The 22,640-nt window shown below is 38.4% G+C and overlaps 1 protein-coding gene across 1 annotated transcript in view; it reads right to left on the reverse strand.

Annotated features, from left to right (window-relative positions):
* The window catches only part of LOC126259959 (N-acetylgalactosamine kinase), an 86,637-nt gene extending 67,900 nt beyond the window's left edge, over window positions 1–18,737 (reverse strand). The window contains exons 1-3 of the mRNA XM_049957070.1: window positions 18,558–18,737; window positions 18,319–18,400; window positions 4,566–4,724 (exon numbers count right to left, since the gene is read on the reverse strand). Of these exons, the coding sequence (XP_049813027.1) occupies window positions 4,566–4,714 (149 nt within the window). The 5' untranslated portion in view covers window positions 4,715–4,724; window positions 18,319–18,400; window positions 18,558–18,737. The remainder of the gene's footprint in view (window positions 1–4,565; window positions 4,725–18,318; window positions 18,401–18,557) is intronic.
* Window positions 18,738–22,640: the final 3,903 nt, after the last annotated feature.

Below are 22,640 nucleotides of genomic sequence, written 5' to 3' on the forward strand. Positions count from 1 at the left end.
AGACAAGCCTGAGAAAATAGAATATGGGAGCGTAATCTGGCTAGGGCGAAGGCATGTTTGCGGAGGGAATGTAAACAAAACTTAATGGGGTCGTTGTGGGGGTGTTGTGAGGGTGACATGGTATTAGAAGGTGGAAAGTGTGGGCCTATCGACCTGCCAGCGCTTTCGTTCGGCACACACAAAGATGATGTGACTTACCGAACGAAAGCGCTGGCAGGTCGATAGACACACAAACAAACACAAACACACACACAAAATTCAAGCTTTCGCAACAAACTGTTGCCTCATCAGGAAAGAGGGAAGGAGAGGGAAAGACGAAAGGATGTGGGTTTTAAGGGAGAGGGTAAGGAGTCATTCCAATCCCGGGAGCGGAAAGACTTACCTTAGGGGGAAAAAAGGACGGGTATACACTCGCACACACACACATATCCATCCACACATATACAGACACAAGCAGACATATTTAAAGACTTTAATAAAACTTCTGCACCATTTCAGTGCAGTAATGTGTTCATTGTAAATAAGTTTTACAGTAGTTGTATTACACGTTTATTACCTTATAAACAAATAAAAAAACTTTTTTATTTTAAATTCAGTGCACTAGTATTTGTAAAATGATTCTTTCATATAGTGTTCATTAAAAAATGATGATCACTCTACTCGGGACCTGTGGAATGTTACATTAGCTTATTTGTTTGAGTTGTAAATATTTGTCATATATTGTTGTTTTTCAGACATGTCCCACATCCTGGAGCACCTCCTTACTACGGGTCAATTGGAATGAAAGTAAATCTAATCTAATCTAGAGTGCAAAAATTATAGGGTATATGAGGTCTGGAGCTGGAACAGAAGAAGTTTATAAACATTCATTGTGGTAAATTTATTTAATTCCCTCTTTGAATGTCAAATATCACTGTCAGACATAGAAGAGTCTGAAAATGAGTTAAGTAATGAAAATCACTTGTAATTTTCATGGGTAAAAATTATTATTTATTATGTACCTAATACAAAATTATTCAATTCAAGGTCCTTGTGCCTGTCAATTACTAAAAACCAGAATGACCCAGTGGAAGCTTATAGCTGCCATCATGACATTATCTTCTTTTTCAATTTCTGGGGTTACAAGCATTAACAGTTTACTGTACATTTCAGTGTCCATAAGTACATAATTGCTCCAATTTTCTAGTTCCTGCTGTAGTTCTCGAAGGAAGTTCACACGGGGGAATTCCCCTCTCTTCAATAACTAATCTCGGCACCATTGTGAACAACATGTATGCTTTCTTTTCTTAGAGCACATAGTGCAGCTGTCATTGATGGCAGTTCTTCTTCCATGACTATTTTGGAAAAACTGAGCAAAAGTTTGAATAGTGTAGCTGTGTGGTTTGTGTCATACTTGTCATCAGTCTTGCATGATCATACAAGAATGACAAAAGTTACATGTAGGCCAGGCTTGATGGAACCACAAACCTTTGGAAAGAGATGTTGTTGTTGTTGTTGTTGTGGTCTTCAGTCCTGAGACTGGTTTGATGCAGCTCTCCATGCTACTCTATCCTGTGCAAGCTTCTTCATCTCCCAGTAACTACTGCAACCTACATCCTTCTGAATCTGCTTAGTGTATTCATCTCTTGGTCTCCCTCTACGATTTTTACCCTCCACGCTGCCCTCCAATACTAAATTGGTGATCCCTTGATGCCTCAGAACATGTCCTACCAACCGATCCCTTCTACTAGTCAAGTTGTGCCACAAATTTCTCTTCTCCCCAATTCTATTCAATATCTCCTCATTTGTTATATGATCTACCCATCTAATCTTCAGCATTCTTCTGTAGCACCACATTTCAAAAGCTTCTATTCTCTTCTTGTCCAACCTATTTATCGTCCATGTTTCACTTCCATACATGGCTACACTCCATACAAATACTTTCAGAAACGACTTCCTGACATTTAAATCTATACTCAATGTTAACAAATTTCTCTTCTTCAGAAACGCTTTCCTTCCCATTGCCAGTCTACATTTTATATCCTCTCTACTTCGACCATCATCAGTTATTTTGCTCCCCAAATAACAAAACTCCTTTACTACTTTAAGTGTCTCATTTCCTAATCTAATTCCCTCAGCATCACCCGACTTAATTCGACTACATTCCATTATCCTCGTTTTACTTTTGTTGATGTTCATCCTGTATCCTCCTTTCAAGACACTATCCATTCCGTTCAACTGCTCTTCCAAGTCCTTTGCTGTCTCTGACAGAATTACAATGTCATCGGCAAACCTCAAAGTTTTTATTTCTTCTCCATGGATTTTAATACCCAATCCGAATTTTTCTTTTGTTTCCTTCACTGCTTGCTCAATATACAGATTGAATAACATCGGGGAGAGGCTACAACCCTGCCTCACTCCCTTCCCAATCACTGCTTCCCTTTCATGTCCCTCGACTCTTATAACTGCCATCTGGTTTCTGTACAAGTTGTAAATAGCCTTTCGCTCCCTGTATTTTACCCGTGCCACCTTCAGAATTTGAAAGAGAGTATTCCAGTCAACATTGTTAAAAGCTTTCTCTAAGTCTACAAATGCTAGAAACGTAGGTTTGCCTTTCCTTAATCTAGTTTCTAATATAAGTCGTAGGGTCAATATTGCCTCACGTGTTCCTATATTTCTACGGAATCCAAACTGATCTTCCCCGAGGTCGGCTTCTACCAGTTTTTCCATTCGTCTGTAAAGAATTCGTGTTAGTATTTTGCAGTCGTGACTTATTAAACTGATAGTTCGGTAATTTTCACATCTGTCAACACCTGCTTTCTTTGGGATTGGAATTATTATATTCTTCTTGAAGTCTGAGGGTATTTCGCCTGTCTCATATCTTGCTCACCAGATGGTAGAGTTTTGTCAGGATTGGCTCTCCCAAGGCTGTCAATAGCTCTAATGGAATGTTGTCTACTCCCAGGGCCTTGTTTCAACTCAGGTCTCTCAGTGCTCTGTCAAACTCATCACGCAGTATCATATCTCCCATTTCATCTTCATCCACATCCTCTTCCATTTCCATAATATTGTCCTCAAGTACATCGCCCTTGTATAGACCCTCTATATACTCCTTCCACCTTTCTGCTTTCCCTTCTTTGCTTAGAACTGGGTTTCCATCTGAGCTCTTGATATTCATACAAGTGGTTCTCTTTTCTCCAAAGGTCTTCTTTAATTTTCCTGTAGGCAGTATCCATCTTACCCCTGGTGAGACAAGCCTCTACATCCTTACATTTATCCTCTAGCCACCCCTGCTTAGCCATTTTGCAATTCCTGTCGATCTCATTTTTGAGACGTTTGTATTCCTTTTTGCCTGCTTCATTTACCGCATTTTTATATTTTCTCCTCTGATCAATTAAGTTCAATATTTCTTCTGTTACCCAAGGATTTCTACTAGCCCTCGTCTTTTTACCTACTTTATCCTCTGCTTCCTTCACTACTTCATCCCTCAAAGCTACCCATTCTTCTTCTACTGTATTTCTTTCCCCCATTCCTGTCAATTGTTCCCTTATGCTCTCCTTGAAACTCTGTACAACCTCTGGTTCTTTCAGTTTATCCAGGTCCCATCTCCTTAAATTCCCACCTTTTTGCAGTTTATTCAGTTTTAATCTACAGTTCATAACCAATAGATTGTGGTCAGAGTCCACATCTGCCCCTGGAAACGTCTTACAATTTAAAACCTGGTTCCTAAATATCTGTCTTACCATTATATAATCATTAATGGAAAGAGATACATTAAGGTAATTCTGGTGATAAGAGATTTAATAGTCCCATGACAGAAACAACTGCAAGAGTGCTGGCACACTAAATAACAAGCCAAATATCTTGTTTTTGGAACTACAATGAATGTCTCTTCACTGACAAGGAAATGCAAATAGAAACTGGTAAAAGATGGATAACAGAAAAAGTCATTAAACCCCAAATCAAGAGAGATGCAAGGCATAGATAAAATATCTGAAGAGATAATTCACAACTGACTTATTAGATATACATACAGTACATGAATGTAGAGGCCATTGTTCACCTCGAAATTATGAAAATTAAAGTGACTGTAGTCACAGTTAACATTTATTAAATGCTGTCAAAAATCTCTACACAACATTGTCTGATCTGTATTTACTTCACTATCTGAAACTTCACCTAGATTAATAAGAGAGGTAGGTAAATAAATAAGATTCTAGTTTCCTTGCTTCTTGTACATTTAGTTTTGAGCAGTTGAGATAGTTAAGTAGGTAGGTATTAAGGATTTTCTGTGAGAATATATAGTTGAAAGGCAACATAAATGGGAAAAAGTGTATGCTACATACTAAACATCAAACCCTACAAGTGAATACATTATGGAAGTCCATATGTACTAGCTACCAACCAGCAGTTGGTACACAGACATTCAATAAACCACACAAGAACTTACATTATTAAGAGTTTCTCCAAACAACAAACGGAAAATTCCAAAAGCATTACACGCAATCTGACATTTCATGACACATTCGCACCAGTGGTCATATACTTCGGTATTTAAATTAGCAATCGCTGTGCATCATAACTACCTTCCTGGAACGCGGACGTAGAATGATGGCTTCTCCATGAACTTTGCTTCGAATAATTGTGTGAGAGAGAGAAATCTGCCTTCTTCCACATCATCTTTTCTCATATGAATGACCTGAATGTTATCATTATCACTAGCTGGCAAGTCCATGTGTTTCTTCCTATAAAAATATCTTATGTGAGTAAATTTGTGACATAGTACATATAAATTACATGCATGAATGTTTAAAAAAGATAAAACAAAGATAGTAAGAAAATATCTTCAAAATGCATTAAAAATGGCTCCGTATGGAAATGAGAGGAAAAAAAGCACGCAAATGGAGCCAACCAATCTGAGTTTTAGAAACACATTAAATTACTCAAATACATATATTCAATGTTACAAGGATCTGGTTCAAACTACTGTTCCTGTTACAATATTTGGTAAGTAGGTAATTTTCATCTGAATGTATTGAATACAAACAATATGCTATGGGTAAACTGCTGCTCACCACATAGAGAAGGCACTAACTGGCAGACAGGCATACTGAAAAAAGACTGCTAGATATTATCAGCTATTGAGCAAGTCCTTCATCAGATGTAGGGAAAACAAAAATGTGCTGTTTATCAATTCTGTACATAAGAAAGCACACTTTTCTATGTACCAAACTGATAAAGTTGTGGTATATTGAAACCAGAGAATGGCAATCCTTAACAAAATATTATTAATATAAACCCTACAGTTGGCACAAGCAGTCAGTTCCAGTGCTTATTTGTGGAATATTTTTTTCAGTTCTCTGTTCTTCTATCAGCCCTGTGATGACTTCCTACCAGCTGCAATACATGACTACAAAGTTTGACAATGAACAAATATACATGAGCAGTAACACAACCAGAGATTGAACTGTCAGATTATTATCCCTTCAGACTGTTTTGATGTGCAAGATTGTGTGTGTTAGATACTATCATTTTAAGAATGTCTGACACTTAATCACATCCAGTATTTACTTCCTTTATCATCGATATTCTCTGTTAAAAATAATGGAACAATAATGAAACACTTTACCCCCTGCAAAGAAATGAGCAATAGCAGGCACTGCAGACAACTGCCCATTTACACAAAGTGAAAACCCCTATGTGGTGACTGGCACCTGATCCCTGTAGAAGAAGCCCTTTGAGATCTCTGGAGTGTGAAGTGTTCAGAAATGGACAGATGCCAAGAACAAAGCTGCGAAAAGGTTTTTGATAGAACTGCTATTTCTGGTATGACAAGATGTGAAATAAATTATGATTGCTTCCTGATACTTTTAACTTGTAAATAAAATGAAGTAAAAGAAAAATTATTCATCAAAAATGCCTCACCATCAACAGGCTGTTTGTTACCATGCCCTTGTGGAGGAAGGTAGTTAGACAGCACCTGGGGCTCTGTACGGCATTTCTGAGCACACAGCACAAAGGTGGATAAGATATACCAAAAAAGTTTCTCAATGCTTTTCTTCTTTGAATGTATTACAACATACATCACCTCATCTTTATGTCATAGGCTGAAACTGACATCCAGTATCAGTAGGTTAAGTAGTCAGAAAATACAACAGCATTTCCCAGTTCAGTGAACACGGTTTGGAACCCACATTAAGCAGCAAACTTGCAACCAATGTGGAGGTTCCCTGCCATTAATACCAATTCTTTCAGTTATCATTTACAGAAAACAACATTGTGACAGGCACAATATATTTTCTGACTAATCACCCTTTCCTCTGCAAATCAAGGTCCAATACATTTATATATGCCACAAAGTGCCCATTTTGATTCAAAATAATCCACGATTCATCTCAGCATGGCTGTGTGTCTGCAACAGTTTGAAGCTGTATGTTGTCCTGTGGGTCTTAGAATGCTTCACAAGATAGATGGCCAGCATGATGCTGCCCAGCGTAACCTATATTATGATTCCATAAGTATGACAACTACACTAATAAATCAAAAGTATACAGGCACCTATTGGCTGACATTAATATGTGATGTGTTCATTCTTCGCCTTCATGATGGCTTCAACTCTGCAGGGGACACTTTCAAGGAGCAGCCTGAATACTTGTGAGTAATAGCAGCTCATTCATCCTCAAGAACAGAAACCACAAAAGTTAGTGATGTTGGACGCTGGAGCAAAGTCAACATTCTAACTCATCTCAAAAGCTTTCCATTGGATTCAGGCCAGGACTCTGGGCAGGCCAAACCACTTCAGGAATGTTATTGTTCACAAACCACTGCTACACAGATGTGGTGTCATGCCGATACAATCATCATCTCAAAATTGTTCCCCTAACGAACGCAATACACAAAGCTGTAAAATATGTCCATATTCTTCCAAAATTAATGTTTTCTCAAGGACAATAAGAGGACCACACAATAACCACAAAAATCACTCCCATGCCGTAACACCATCTCCTCCACAATTCACCGTTGGCACTACACATGATGACAGGTAATGTGCTCCGTGCATCTGTCAAACCCAAACCCTTTTATCAGATTACCACAGGGTATAGGATTATTTAGAACACCAAACTATGCATTTTCAGTCATCTGCTGCCCAGTGACATTGCTCTTTACACCAACTCAAGCATAGTTAGCAGTGGCTACAGAAATGTACATGGCTTATGAGGAGCTGCTTGAGCATTGTATCCCATTCTTTTTACTTATTTATTGCTTCTCTAGCCAGACCAGACTAGGGCCTTAAGGCACTGTCTTACAACTGACCAGGAGCAACACATAAAAGAAATACTACGTAACAATCACAATAATTTGTGTATATGTTGTGTTTGTTCTTTTGGACATGTCCGAAAGATCAGACTCCTTATATGATCCTTATTCAAAGGTTTTGGGCATTGAAATGATTCAATGGCAATAGGTGAAAATTTGTGCCAGAGTAGAACACGAACCTGCATTTCCAATTTAGTGGGAGCTGTCTCCTCATACTACTAGCAAAGCGACCTACCCATGAATCCCTCACTTTCCATTTAGGATTCCTGCAAGGGATCGAGTTTGCATCCACAATGGAAGAGCAGATCTTTAGAGAACAGACATCTTACATGATCCAGCACCCATACAAATACTACTGAAAGGTTTTCTACAATATTAGCTGCATTTGGGCATTGAAATGATTTATATATATACAAGTCCGACAACCAAAGATCTATTTTTTCAATACAAATGCAAACCAATCAAGATCTCTTGCAGGAATCTGAAATGGTCAGTAAGGGGTTCGTGGTTAGGTGACAGTATGCTAACACTAATAATAATAATAAAAGAATGGTGGCATCAAGAATGATATTACTTAGTTTAGCATTTTTGAAGCCCTGTTTGGTATCAGAAGTGAAATGTGTAATGAAAGAGGACAAGATTGAAATGAAAATGCTAATGGCTTATGGAACAAGTGAATTTCAGTAGAGAATTCTGTTCATAATGGTAAGGAAAAGTGGTTGGGGAGGGAAGGTTGACGAGATTGAGTTGCAGACAAGTATATGGAAGAGATAGTTATAGTGACAGAAGGAAGGCCATTAGATGCCTTTTGAAGTTTGAAAGGATTTTAATTTCTATAATATCTTGAGAAAGATTGTTCCAAAGTCAGATTCCTGATACATAAAATGATTTAGAGAACATGTCAGTATTGTATAGTGGTACAGATCAGATTTTACTTCGTTGAAAACAAGTATTTTGGCTGTGTTGTTCAGATAGTAGTATACGAGTTGAAGAGAAGTAAGGAGTGTAATGATCGAGGAGGCGACAGAGCAAACACAGGGTACGATAATCTCTACACTTATAAGCATGTAGCCATGATGAAAGTTCGTAGGCAGGAATGATATGGTCAAAATAGTGTACATCACAAATGTATCGCACACAAGAATTCACCGCCATTTATAGCGCCACTCTCATACGAAAGTTTTGGAGAATATGATCACCATAACCAAGAATTATACACAGTCATTGTGCTATCTGGACTGCTGGTAGCATTCTCGGAATCACGAGTAGTTCCCTCCACTAATTTCATGCAATTTTTTTACAGTCACTCCCTGCAATGTTCGATGGTCCTTGTCCATTAGTATATGATGTCAGACTGGTCTTGGTTTAGCTGCAACTATTGCTACACATTTTCACTTCACAATCACATCAACAACACTCAACTTATGAAGCTTTACAAGAGTTGAAATGTCCCCGGTAGATTTCTTACTCAGGTGACATCCGATATATAATCCACACTTGAAGTCAGCTACCTCTCCTGATGAATCCATTCTGCCGTCACTGCCTCTCTACTGACAACATAATACTCCCTGCCTACTTTTATACTGGCGGGTCCACTTTTCATGACACCTAGTGGTCAATTACATATTACATAGACATGTCCAGATATTTTTGATTAGAAAATGTATATCTTGAGGGATTAGTCAGTTTCAGCAGGGTCAGTCTCTGGTATGCCTATTAGGAATTGCTCAGCAGCGGTTTTCAGAATAGAATGTGATTTCTCTCCTCAACTGGTTGCCTTATGAATGAAACTTAAGCCTCATTGATGATATATGTACAAAGACAAAATGTACCATAGGAGAAAAGTCGCCTTACTCTGCACCAAGAAACCACAATGACTGTTGAAGCTTCAGAGTAGGTGCCAGGAAAGAAATATAGATAAAGATAATTATTGAAGTCACAGGTGTTTGGCTGAGCCATCAAGAGGTAAAGAAACCTCAAGCTCTGCCTTTTTGAGGAGCGTAAATGAATTATTACGTACTCTGAACCATTTATTTTGTTAAGTTCTTCTATTTTCCACAAATTAAAAAAACAAAAATAATGCAATAATATGAAGTAAAATTCCACATGTGGGACACAAAATGACACTAGCATCATGTTGCTGCTTTCTAGTCCACTGATTATGCCACAAAACTGTGAACCCATTATAGTAATTACTGTTACATTGCTTTTCCGCCCTTGACTACACTGCATGACAACAACTATGTCATATGAATAGCACATTAAGAATTCTTGTGGGTTTTCATAATGTGTATTGTTTTGCACTACACAGCTGCAGTTCCAATGACTCTTTAGTTTTGTGAGCAGTTATTTACACTGACTAATGTGATTCACTCCTGTATAGCATGGCTTGTAATTTCGGCTCCAGCCATTTTCTGCACTCTCGCTCTCAAGAGTAAAATGTTCAGTTTGCTCTGTTACCCACGCATCTTTGGCTCTCCCATGGACTCGCCATCTGAGAGATGGAGGCAGAATCGTAACTGATCAGCAGAATGCAGATCATTGGCAACTTCCCACTGAACAATATGCGAGGGCTGGAGGAAAGAGAAGAAGATATGTAGCGCAGGTAATGCCGTAAAAGTAACAAACATTATATGTCAGCCAATGCTGAGAATACGTAGCTCCCAAGCAGTTACAAAGCTTGTCACAAGTACATATCTGGAGGTAGTGCCACAGCACACTGTGTGGACTGAAATCACCTAGCAAGTTATATCTGCTGGGCAGTTACATTATGAAGTCAGTGAGAGCTGTGCCAACTAAAACCTCTGATGATTATAAGTAGATGGAGCATATTGGTATCTTATACACCGTACGTACTATAGCAACAAATGCGTGAAGGTCTCTAACGGTGACAGCACATAAGTGATATGTGTCATGTCATAAACAAAGTTATTTAATATTTATAAATAAAAGTACAAAAATGTGGATGTTCTACAATGTGTTGAACATACAGTTTTGTCCTTCTCGTTTACAATTCTGTAGATGTTTTACCCATGAATCAGTTTACACAGTCAACCTCACCTCTGCTCATGTAATCCTTTCCAAGATTTGTGCATCCCCTTAGAACAGGAATGTCAGTACAATTAAAATACATTTCCTGCAGAAAGGCTGGAAATCTGATTCTTGATTGGTGATGGTGGTACCTTGTGTAAAACGCTCCATCATGGTCTGGGCATTATCTTCACTGCTACTCTGAAGAATTCTTTTTTTCCACTGAAGCACTACCTGATATTTGCACCCTTGTCTGAAATCCTGGTGATCTCCCATTCACCTGAAGATGTAGCAGAATGATGTACTGAGTTCAAGAATTCTATTATGATCTCTTCTTCCTTTCATTATTTGGATGATCACATTTTACCTTTTCTTTCTAAAAGCATGTTATATTACAACAGATGGTCTTGATTTGTACTTCTGCATGGCAATGCACCTGTGCTGATTGCATAAGGGGACTTGTCATTCAGTCAAGAGACAATTTCTGTGGTGTGAATGGTTCACCACTGTGGCAATTCATGTTGGTAATCACTGAAAGAAATGACATTCTGTGAGCCCAAGCATTGAATGTCAGAACTCTGACTGAAGTAGGTGAGACAGAAATCTGAAAAGAGAAATGTAAAGACTCATTCTAGATACAGTAGCAGCCACTGAAATAAAATGGAAAGTAGATAAGTATTTGTGGTCAGTCTGATTCAGGATAATATCAAGAACAGTAGAAAATGGAATAACTGGGTAGGGTCTGTTACGGATAGGAAGATAGAGCAAAGAGTGAGTTATTGTGAAGAGGATAGGATTATTCTCATCAGATTTAACTGCAAACCAACATAAACGGGAGTTCAGGTGTACATACTACTGTCACAAGTAAATGATGAAGAGAGAGTGTATAAGGACATTGAATGGGTAACTCAGTATGTAAAGGAAGATGGAAATTTTATAAAATTTCATAATTGATGGGGATTGGAAAGCTGTAGTTGGGGACAGAGAAGAAGACAGGGTTACTGGAGAGTACAGGTTCACTAATAGTAATCAGAGGGGAAAAAAGGCTCCTGGAGCTCTGCAATAAATTTCAGCTAACAGTAGCAAACACATTATTCAAGAATCACACAAGGAGAAGATATATGTGAAAATGCTCTGGGGCACAGGAAGATACAAGTGAGATTACAATATGGTGAGACAGAGAGTCCAAAATCAGATATTTGTTTTAACTGATACCAAGAAACAGACTCAGACCACAATCTTGTAGGCTAATGGTGAAGATTTGGCTGAATTCTAAGAGAATCACCAGGAAGAATCTATCCAATAAATATGCACAATACTGAACTGTTGAGGAATGAAGAGTTCTCTGAGACTGCAAATACAGTGTTCATAAATACCACAGCAGGAAGTTCACTTGATGAGGAATGGACATATATGAACTAGCCCTCACAGGAACTGGACAAACAAATGCAAGTAAGAGGAAGGTAACTGCAAAGAAATTCTATTAACAGAAGAAATAGTGCACTTCAATCGATTGACAAAAGAAGAAAACAATAATGTTCCAAACACAAAAAAGAGGGTAAGATAGGGGGAAGGGAGAGAGGGTGAGAGAGGGAAGGAGAAAGAGAGAGCAATATATATAATTTAAGAATGAAATTAATACGAAGTGTTCGGAAAATAAAGCATAATGGCCACAGGAAGCATGTGAAGAAAACAAAAAGTAAATCAGCAGCAGCAGGACAATCAACATTACAAAATGCCAAATGCCAAAATAACTTTTGGCAAAATTAAACCAATTGCATCAACATCAAGAGTATAAAAGGAATTCTACTGTTAAAAATAGAAGAGAGAGTGGATATGTGAAAAGAATACAATGATGGCATTTCCGTGGATAAGTAACTGTCTGCCAATGTGGTAGAAGAGGAAAAGGATGTCCATTTGGAAGACACAGAGTAACCTGTGTTAGAGTCACAGTATAACAGAGCTTTGGGAGAGTTATAATAAAGCAAAGAAGATGACATTGGTATCCTGATTGAAAATGAGGAAGAATTACTGGGCCTGTTGAATGGAATGAACAGTTTGACGACTGGATTGAGTATAAACCAAAGAAAGATGAAAGTATTGAGGAGCAGTAGAAAAGAGCTTAGTGTTAAACTAAACACCAAAACTGTGGATTATGCAGTAAGGAAAGTGAAGGAATACTGCTACCTTGGAAGGAAAATATCACATGATGGACGAAGCAAGAAAGACATAACAACAGACTAGCATAGGCAAAGTGGAGATTTCTTGCTAAAAGAAGTTCACTAACATCATGCGTAGGCCACAAATTAAAGGAATAAGTTTCTGAGAATGTAAGACTGGGGCACAGCACTGTACGACAGTGAATCATGCAGTACGGTAAAACCAAAAAGGAGGTAGTTTGGGTTTCTGAGAGGTGGTATTACAATATGATGCTGAAAATCATGTGAACTGATAAGATAAGCTATCTCTAGAATTGTTAAGGGAAGTAATGCATGAAAAACAATGACTAGAAGACCAGGAGAGTGATAGAACAGGTGTTAAAAAACCAGAGAACAACTTCCATGGTACTAGTAGAGAGACAAATAACATAGAGTGTTGGGTGGAAATGCTACAGTGGGATGAAGAGATTGGCATGAAGGTCCCAGTTTTCCTTGTTGTGCATCTTTGTGGTAGGCTTATCTCTAAGCACTGTTCCGATAAGTGAATCCAGATTGATACAGCAAGTTATCAACTACATCCACGTGAGCAGTGTGTGTGAAGACAGCAGTGAATATTGAAATACTGACTGAGGAGATTGATATTACAGCAGTGCCGAAGTGTGTGCACTAACCTCTGTTCAAAAGTCATACAATTTCTTAAGACTTGAGGCACTCAACAGTGTACTTCTGAGGGTAAGTGTCGGCCCCATAGTGCACTGTACGTATCCAAGTCCTCCACAAAATAGGAATGGGTGGGGTCAGGGGGATGCTCCCTTAGCTTAAATTGTCTTTACATTGCATTACAAGACTACCTATATTGTCCGTGTTTGCCACTAGTACCAGTGATTCGGATGTTAGTTTGGTTGTCCTTTATTCTGTTGGTGAGGTTGTGTGTATAGGTTCTGTGTGTGTGTGTGTGTGTGTGTGTGTGTGTGTGTGTGTGTGTGTGTGAGAGAGAGAGAGAGAGAGAGAGAGAGAGAGAGAGAGAGAGAGAGAGAGAATGTGGTGTCCGATCTAGTAGGCAGCGTCGGCACTTTCATGTGGCGAGTTTTCATAGGGAAACATTCCACGTAGGAAGTTTCCCTCTATTATAACCATATCATTAATTTGAACCCAACAATTACGTTTGTTATTGTCGCTGTTGCATTTCGAAATCTTTCCTGTCGTCTTATTTTCTCTTTGGTCTGTATATGTGTGGATGGATATGTGTGTGTGTGCGCGCGAGTGTATACCTGTCCTTTTTTCCCCCTAAGGTAAGTCTTTCCGCTCCCGGGATTGGAATGACTCCTTACCCTCTCCCTTAAAACCCACATCCTTTCGTCTTTCCCCTCCTTCCCTCTTTCCTGATGAGGCAACAGTTTGTTGCGAAAGCTTGAAATTTGTGTGTATGTTTGTGTTCGTTTGTGTGTCTGTCGACCTGCCAGCACTTTCATTTGGTAAGTCACATCATCTTTGTATATATATATATATATATATATATATATATATATATATATATAATAGAGGCAAACATTCCACGTTGGAAAAATATATCTAAAAACAAAGATGATGTGACTTACCAAATGAAAGTGCTGGCAGGTCGACAGACACACAAACGAACACAAACATACACACAAAATTCAAGCTTTCACAACAAACTGTTGCCTCATCAGGAAAGAGGGAAGGAGAGGGAAAGACGAAAGGATGTGGGTTTTAAGGGAGAGGGTAAGGAGTCATTCCAATCCCGGGAGCGGAAAGACTTACCTTAGGGGGAAAAAAGGACAGGTATACACTCGCACACACACTCATATCCAACCACACATACACAGACAGACATGACATGAAATGTCTGCTTGTGTCTGTGTATGTGTGGTTGGATATGAGTGTGTGTGCGAGTGTATACCTGTCCTTTTTTCCCCCTAAGATAAGTCTTTCCGCTCCCGGGATTGGAATGACTCCTTACCCTCTCCCTTAAAACCCACATCCTTTCGTCTTTCCCTCTTTCCTGATGAGGCAACAGTTTGTTGCGAAAGCTTGAATTCTGTGTGTTTGTTTCTGTGTCTATCGACGTGCCAGCGCTTTCGTTTGGTAAGTCACATCATCTTTGTTTCGGGGAGGTTGTGTTGCTGGTATTGGTGAGTTGTTTTTGTGTGTTGTTGTTGTTGACCTGTGAGGTCAAGGGAAGTGTTTGATTCCAAGTTTGGTGTTTTCTTGTGGTTTTTGAGGTAGTGATGATTGTGGAAGTGGTTGTAAGTTTTGGGGTTTATGAATTGGTATCGGTAGTTTTCGTTGACCTATATAGGTCAAGGGAAATGTTCGATTTCATTGGATATTGTTTCTAGATGATTTTGTGAATGTTGTGGTTGGTTTATTTTACCAGTTTTGTCATTTGGTTTAGTGGCGTGTGTTTATTTTGTCCCCACCCTAAACCCCCAATTTCCTGGCTTGTCCCATTAGTTTCATTATATTATAGCAGGAATATGTGTTTGATGGTTTTTCGGTCTATTTTCGTGTTTGTTGTCATGTTCACCTAATGACGTTATAGTAGCGATATGGGAGTAGTTGTGAATGGTCATTTCCGCTATATTGGTGACGTCCTTGGTTAAAGCAGACGTGTGGAATTGGACATTTCCGTTACCCGAGGGTTGTTATATCCAAAATTGGAGTCTTGCAGAGAAGGGAGAGGTTTCTGCTATGCTGAGAAGCACATTTCCTAGAGATCAGTTCTCAACCCATTTGTGTTCTAGTATATTGTGTAAACTATTTTACTGGTGAGGTTTCTCTTTTGCTTTCACTTTATATTTTCACTGAGATGAAAACAGCTTCAAATAAAAGAAATTGGTTGAAGAACCTTACAGCTTTTTCAGGAAGATGTGAAGATGCATGTCACTTTTAGTTGGATCAGCTTCTTTCTCTTCAGATTCTACCAGTGATTACAGGCTCACTGCTTGAGTGTCCTTTTGGTCAGTTTTTCTTTTGACTGGAAGTTTCTCTTGGTGGTACTACATTCCTCTGTTTATATCTGTTTCCTTGTTTGGAGCATTTTAGGATAAGTATTTCACCACAACTGAAATTTTCTAATTGCATTCATTGGCTTTACCAGCTCTCAAGAATACTGTCACCTTTGAATTTAACCTAGACCTCGGGCTATGGTGCAAATCAGTCTGTCACCACAACCTACATTCCAAAAAATAAGGCAGAAAATGAAAGAAAAAACCTGTTGCCAATGTTCTGTTCTCTTGCTGTTTGCACATGTCATGTCACATCATTATGTCACAGGAAAAAGTCAACATCGAGTATTGGTAGGGTCAGTTGAGCAGATTTCTCTACTTGTGTGGCACAGACTGCTGACACTTAGAGCACTTCACCAAGTTTTGAATAGTAGGTTATGTTTAAGACAGAGGAATCCGGCTATTAAGCATTTTGGAAAATAAATGGAGACCTAAATATGAGTATAAAAGTGGCTGTTTCTTCCAGGTTTGTGTTCAGCTTTCTCATTAATCCTTCACATCAGTGAAATCTTTCCTTTTTCATTCTTTTATGAGCTCCAGCAGGACTAAACTCATCTTAAGAGTGTATCATAACAGGAGAGTCTCCTAGTAACCTGGTAGTATCTAGTAGTGCAGCTCATGGCGAAATGTCAACTTCTTTATTAACATTGTCCTGCTAATATTCTCCAGATTTAAGAGATCCTGCAATATACTTTCAGCCTTTCTTATTTTAAATGAATGATACTCTTTCTAAGGTGATTTCCTTTTCATAAACAGACACATTATCTGAAACATTATGTTGTTTGTTAATTATTCCCACTGGTGAAACCACAAGTAAAGTAAATTTGTATGGCATGATTGGCAAGGAGACACTCAGGGGGGATGGTCAGTGAGCTGTTCACAAGTTTGTTCAATTGGATACCACTTCTGTAATTTGTGTGTTCGTAACCTAATACAGTAATTCTATCAGAGAAAGGCGACCTAAGTTTAATGTAACATCTGAACTACGTGTCATTCCTGGCAAATCTTCACATCACTGAGAGGTGAAAGTTAGCATCAAGTCAGACTGAAAAATTTCTATGGTGGGACTGGGATTTGATTCTGCGACCTCTTGGTTTCCAGTTAAGTGCATTACCTCTAGACCAAAAGACCTGATGACATAACCACAGATAGTTTAAAGGAAAATGATCTCCCTCATAGAAAATTGTCACTACTCTTCATTTTGGAATTTATAGAGCTGCTTGCTCCGAAGGAATTTTAGCAAACATAGTACTCAACATGTTATCACATAAAGAGTATGCCTTTACTGACATTTATCATAATTGGTCCAGTCAGTTAGTGTCCTTTGACCATTTTTGTGCTGACGTAACATATTTCTGACAAGTAATATACTACCACTTCGAAATTTTCCCTCTTTCTTCTTCAAATATTATTTAGGAACCTTCGAAGTTGTTGAACCACACACTAAAATTAGTATGTGCATGGTTTCTGTGCGTAACTTCCTCCACAAAGATGTTATGGGTCAAAGATACATACTGGCTCCTCTGACATCTTGGTTGTGGTGACAGACTGATCTGTAGACCAGCTCGAGGTCTAGGTTAATCTGGAAGGTGACAACTGGTTGTGACATGGCAAAGACACCGAATGTGAAAGCAGAAAATGTGGTTATGTAACTAACTGGCATAGTGAAGCCTTATGTTTCCATCCATGCCATGTTGAAAAATGCAGGGTTGAGGGATCCAATACGTAACTTTTTTCCACTTACATCCTAGGAGGTGGAGTTTAGTTTTTCCTTTCCACATTGCTCACTATTGCATGAGATAGACACATTTTAATATTTGGTCATTGCGATGATTACCGTTGCAGAAAGAAAAAAAGGTATTTGCAACTGGTTCCACACATTACAATAGCATTAGAAGCAATTGTTATAACCTAGCGCTCATATATTTTTTCAGAAACCTGTTAATAACAGTGAAGAAATTAAGTTTTTGAGCTGAGTAATCCAATAACATTGATGTCATTACTGCACGAGCAAAAGCTCGGATTGTACAATTGAAGGGAAGACTGAAGCATGGAGTCCAAAATTAATTACTATAGCACTTTAAGTGATTTACAGAACAATAGAAAAACTACACCAGCATGACCACTGCTATTGAATTTGGGTCTAATGTGTTAATCATTGTGTCATGACGTCACTCATTAATGATAAAGTTCACTGAATTACATATGTAATACAAGTAGTATAACTGACATAGTTTTCTGAACATCTAAGGCAATTTCATGGAGTTACAGCGGAAGACTCTCACTTTTACAACATATTTTCCCATGAGCATGAGTCTGTAATTCTCATGAATTTGGTTCTTTGGTGAAAACCACAGAAGAAGCCCTGTCATTTACGTGCTTCGGAATGTCTGCAACCTACAACATTTTCGGATCTGTTTGATATACGAGACTTAACAATAAATACGAAATAACACAAATGATGCAAAAGTTTATTGCATACTTTTACGGTGATTCTCGGTTCACATTCTAATATTTTGGGCCTTAGCTGGGCCACGACGTCAACAACCGGGCTTTGATCGTTAAGTTGACATCTCTGTGGGGCAGCCAAAAACTACACTAAGCACACGCTGTGTTGGGAACAACATTTCGACTTACGGTTTTACATAAATTTTAACTCAACTACTGCATTTTCGTGGATGGTTCTAAGGCTAATACAAATTTTGTGATACACTACGATAAATACAATTTCAGCGGCTGATAAGCCCAAATAGACCGATCCCATCGTTAAAATGCCATAAACTTAAAACGCGAGGCGTCCTTACCTTCTTACTTGCAACGACAGCGAACAGGTTGAGACGCAACGTAAACAGTGTGCGCTGTCACTATACAGCAACGATAAAGTGCCTAAGAAATGGGACAAACTTTATCTTATCCAAACTTGCTCTCAATAAACCACAGTCACAGTGATAGCAGTTTCTCTACATTAATTTTAAAACAAATAAAATGGTTTACATAATGAAAACAAACGATAACAGTTGAGTAAATGTCAATGCAAACACACGTTATCTCTTGCAAGCCTTTTCCGGCTACACGTAAACAGCGCTTCGGTTTGAGTTTGTTGATACGCTGCAGACGAAACGATTGTAACCAATGAGATGTCAGCGTCCAAGCCAAAGATAAAATTCTCAATCTCCATTTTTTTTTATTAATAAAGCATTGCACTTAGTTTATAGCTTCGCATAAGTTCGGCGTCTAAAAAGGATGACTGCAATAATATCTCACACTTTCCTCTTGTTTACATTTCTCCAGCGCCTTCTGGTACAGGTTCATTCCATGACCTGCTTTTTTCACCCTCAGTATTTTAGCACATCTTTGACGGGATTGTTTGCAATCCCGCGAATCACCCAATGATTCCAAACCACCTATTGCATTTGCTTTGTCGTTACAACAAGAGTCTAAAATTACTATGTTACAACTGCTCCAACTAACACAGCCATCTCCAAATTTTTATAACTGGTCATAAATTGGGTCTAGTGTAGCAGGGGATACAACCCGTCGGCTTTGAACAATGACGTCATTCCTTAGTCATAGATAGTAATGTCTTCACTTCGAGGCATAGATAATAAAGCAGTTCTGTGTTCTAATAAGCGCTATCATTAAAATAATTGAATGTGAATCTAAAAGCGATCGCGTGATATTAGATACAGATGCTTCAGTAGCTGATAAGTGTTTTTTGGCTTTTTTAAAAAAAATCTCACGAGATAGAATAAACTGATCCAAAGATACAGATGATTCAGTAGCTGATAAGTGTTTTTTGGCTTTTAATAAAAAAATCTCACGAGATAGAATAAACTGATACTACTTTATGTTAGTAATAGCGGAGACGAAATAAACAGCACATCTACAATTTGTATACCGTGTTCCACTTACGGTTTACTGAAGCGGAGGATACATCGTTCAGGTGAAGAACAGGACAGTAATGCTAGTGAAAACGAAGAAATCGCCTTACGACAAACTCGTATTCCGGACTGTAGTTAAGTAACACACTTCGAATGAGCTTTTAATTTGTATCGGGTGTTTCATTTGCGGTTTAGTGAAGCAGAGGATACATAGTTCAAGTGAACAACAGGACAGCAATGCTAGTTGAAACTAAGAAATCGACTACGCTGAACTTGTAGCCCGTACTGCACTTAAGCAATACAGTTCGAAAGACTTTCGAGATACAACTGACATACATGTAACGTGATGTATTCTTTGCTAGTAATTTCATTCATTTCTTTCCATTGTATTTTGCGGAGAAATACTAAGATACAAACACGCGATATCGTTAACGTGAAAATACTACTGGCCCTTACATATGTGAAATAAAGTTTATATCTCTCGCATTCCTTTGTTTCTCAACATTCTCCTCAGCTCTTTCATCTTTGTAATACATGCTCTCTGGCGACTTGTGACATCATTGTTCAAAGCCGACGGGTTGTATACCCTGCTTCACTAGACCCACAATTTCTGCTCACGAAATTATACTTCCATGGGATTTGTAGCGACTATCTGTCGTTACATAGCGATATGTCGCACGCGCCGTGTGCGTGTGTTTACAAACATTGTGCTGTCAAACATTTCGCACCAGACACCACCGGCACTGTATTGTATGCATGTTTTTGGTTTCGTTTACTCTTTGATTTATGCTTTTTATGTTTTTATATCTTCTGTGTCTGATTATTAGTTGATAGTTACGGCATAACTTGAATGTCATGCTCCCGGCGAATTTATGTTAAGTTCTGAATTGCATTCTCAGAAGCCGTTATATTTTTCTCGCCGTTTCCCCCGCGGCCGCATTCAGTAAAATTTGTCACATTGCATGAGTAAGTTTTTCATGTAGTACTTCAGTTTCGCCGTGTTGAGATAAATACGCAGGATTAAATCGTCGAACGAAACCTGTCTGGCTTGTACCGACAAACTGGCGCCGCAGACGTGATCGCCTGCGTAGTATCACTGAATTAATGAGTGCTCATGGAGGAGATTTGCAAATGACTGACACATCGGCTACGACTAATCCTGTCGGTACTGGCTGTATGTCTACTACCTTTCTGGCCACACAATTTGTCTTTGTGGTGTGTGCAGGTGGAGCCTAGTTTTTCTATTCCGAAATTTCAGCAGATACTACTAAGTTTGCGGTGGTAGTAAGTCAATTAGGTTACCAGTACACCGCTGCAGTACAAGAAGAATCGATCTGGAAAGTGTCAGCATCGCAGGAAGAACGAATCCGACGGGTACTCACCCAGGAGTATACCAGAGACAGAAAGCCTTTGAGTACTTGCGGCACCTACGAAGCAAAATGGACGCGGAAACGGTACCAGACAACTTACTGCACACAGATTAGATTAGATTTTCGTTCCATAGATCCGTGCTGAGGAGATCCTCGTGGATGTGGAACATGTCAATTTTTTTTTTTTTAAGCTGAAATAACAATACTAACAGTATGAATATATACAATACATCATTTGTTTCTATTAAAAAATTCGTCAATGGAGTAGAAGCAGTTGGCCACTAGTAAGTCTTTCAGGCTCCTTTTAAACTGATCTTTATTTGTAACTAAATTTTTTATGTTTACTGGCAAATTATTGAAGATGTGTGTTCCTGAGTAGTGGACCCCTTTTTGAACTGAAGTAAGTGCTTTTTAAGTCCTTGTGCAGATCATTTTTGTTCCTGGTATTGTATGTACGAACTGAGCTATTTGTTAGAAAAAGAGATATATTATTTAGGACAAATTTCATTAATGAGTAAATATACTGAGAGGCAGTAGTTAGTATACCCAGTTCTTTGAAGAGGTTTCTACAGGACGTCCGTGAATTTACTCCTCAAATAATACGTATTACACACTTTTGGACTCTGAAAACTTTTGTTTGACTTGAAGAGTTACCCCAAAATATTATACCATATGACATTATGGAATGAAAGTAGGCAAAGTATGCAAGCTTTTTCATTTTTATGTCACCTATGTCTGCTAACACTCGAATTGCAAATACAGATTTGTTAAGGCGTTTCTGCAGTTCTGTGGTGTGCTCTTCCCAACTGAATTTATTATCAAGTTGTAATCCCAGGAATTTAAGACTGTCAACCTCTTCTATCTTCTCTTCTTCGTATTTTATGCATATGCTGGTTGGAAACCTCTTAGAGGTTCTGAATTGCATATAGTGAGTCTTTTTGAAGTTTAATGTTCGTGATTTGGCTTTAAACCATTTATTAATATCCATGAAAATATCATTAGCAGATCTTTCTAGCACTACACTTGACATACTATTTATACTTGGGTCATCTGCAAACAAAACGAACTCTGCTTCTGGCAGTGTAACTGATGAGAGATCATTAATGTACACAAGAAAAAGCAATGGCCCTAAGATGGATCCTTGTGGAACACCACATGTAATTTCTTCCCATTCTGATGATGACTGATGACTTAATTCACTAGTCCCTTGCACTGACACCCTTTGTTTCCTGTTAGTGAGGTATGACTTGAACCATTTTGCAGCACTGCCTGTGACACCATAGAATTCTAATTTACTTAAAAGGATGTTGTGATTCACACAATCAAATGCCTTTGACAAATCACAGAAAATACCTGCTGCTTGTAATTTGTTATTTAATGAATTAAGTACATATTCACTGTAGGTGTAAATAGCCTTCTCGATATCAGAAACCTTCAGAAATCCAAACTGTGTTCTTGATAATATGTTATTTGTTGTCAGATGGTTGAGCAGCTGCCTGTACATTACTTTTTCTAAAATTTTTGAGAATGCTGGCAAAAGTGAAATTGGTCTGTAGTTTGATGGTATCTCTTTATCCCCTTTCTTGAATAGAGGCTTAACATCTGCATATTTTAGCCAGTCAGGAAATGTCCCAGTTATAATTGACTGGTTACACAAGTAACTTAGAATTGTACTAAACTCACAAGAACATGCCTTAATTAACTTTGTTGATATTTCATCGTACCCACTAGAATGCTTTGTTTTTAAAGATTTTATTATGGAAGTTATTTCTTTTGGTGAAGTGAGTGATATATTCATGTACTTGAAGCTATTTGGGAAGGCTAGTTTCAGATATTCAAGGGCATTATTTACTGATCCTGAAAGTCCCATTCTAT

Source organism: Schistocerca nitens, chromosome 5 (genome assembly GCF_023898315.1).
Source record: "Schistocerca nitens isolate TAMUIC-IGC-003100 chromosome 5, iqSchNite1.1, whole genome shotgun sequence".
In the NCBI taxonomy this organism is placed as follows: Eukaryota; Metazoa; Arthropoda; class Insecta; order Orthoptera; family Acrididae; genus Schistocerca; species Schistocerca nitens.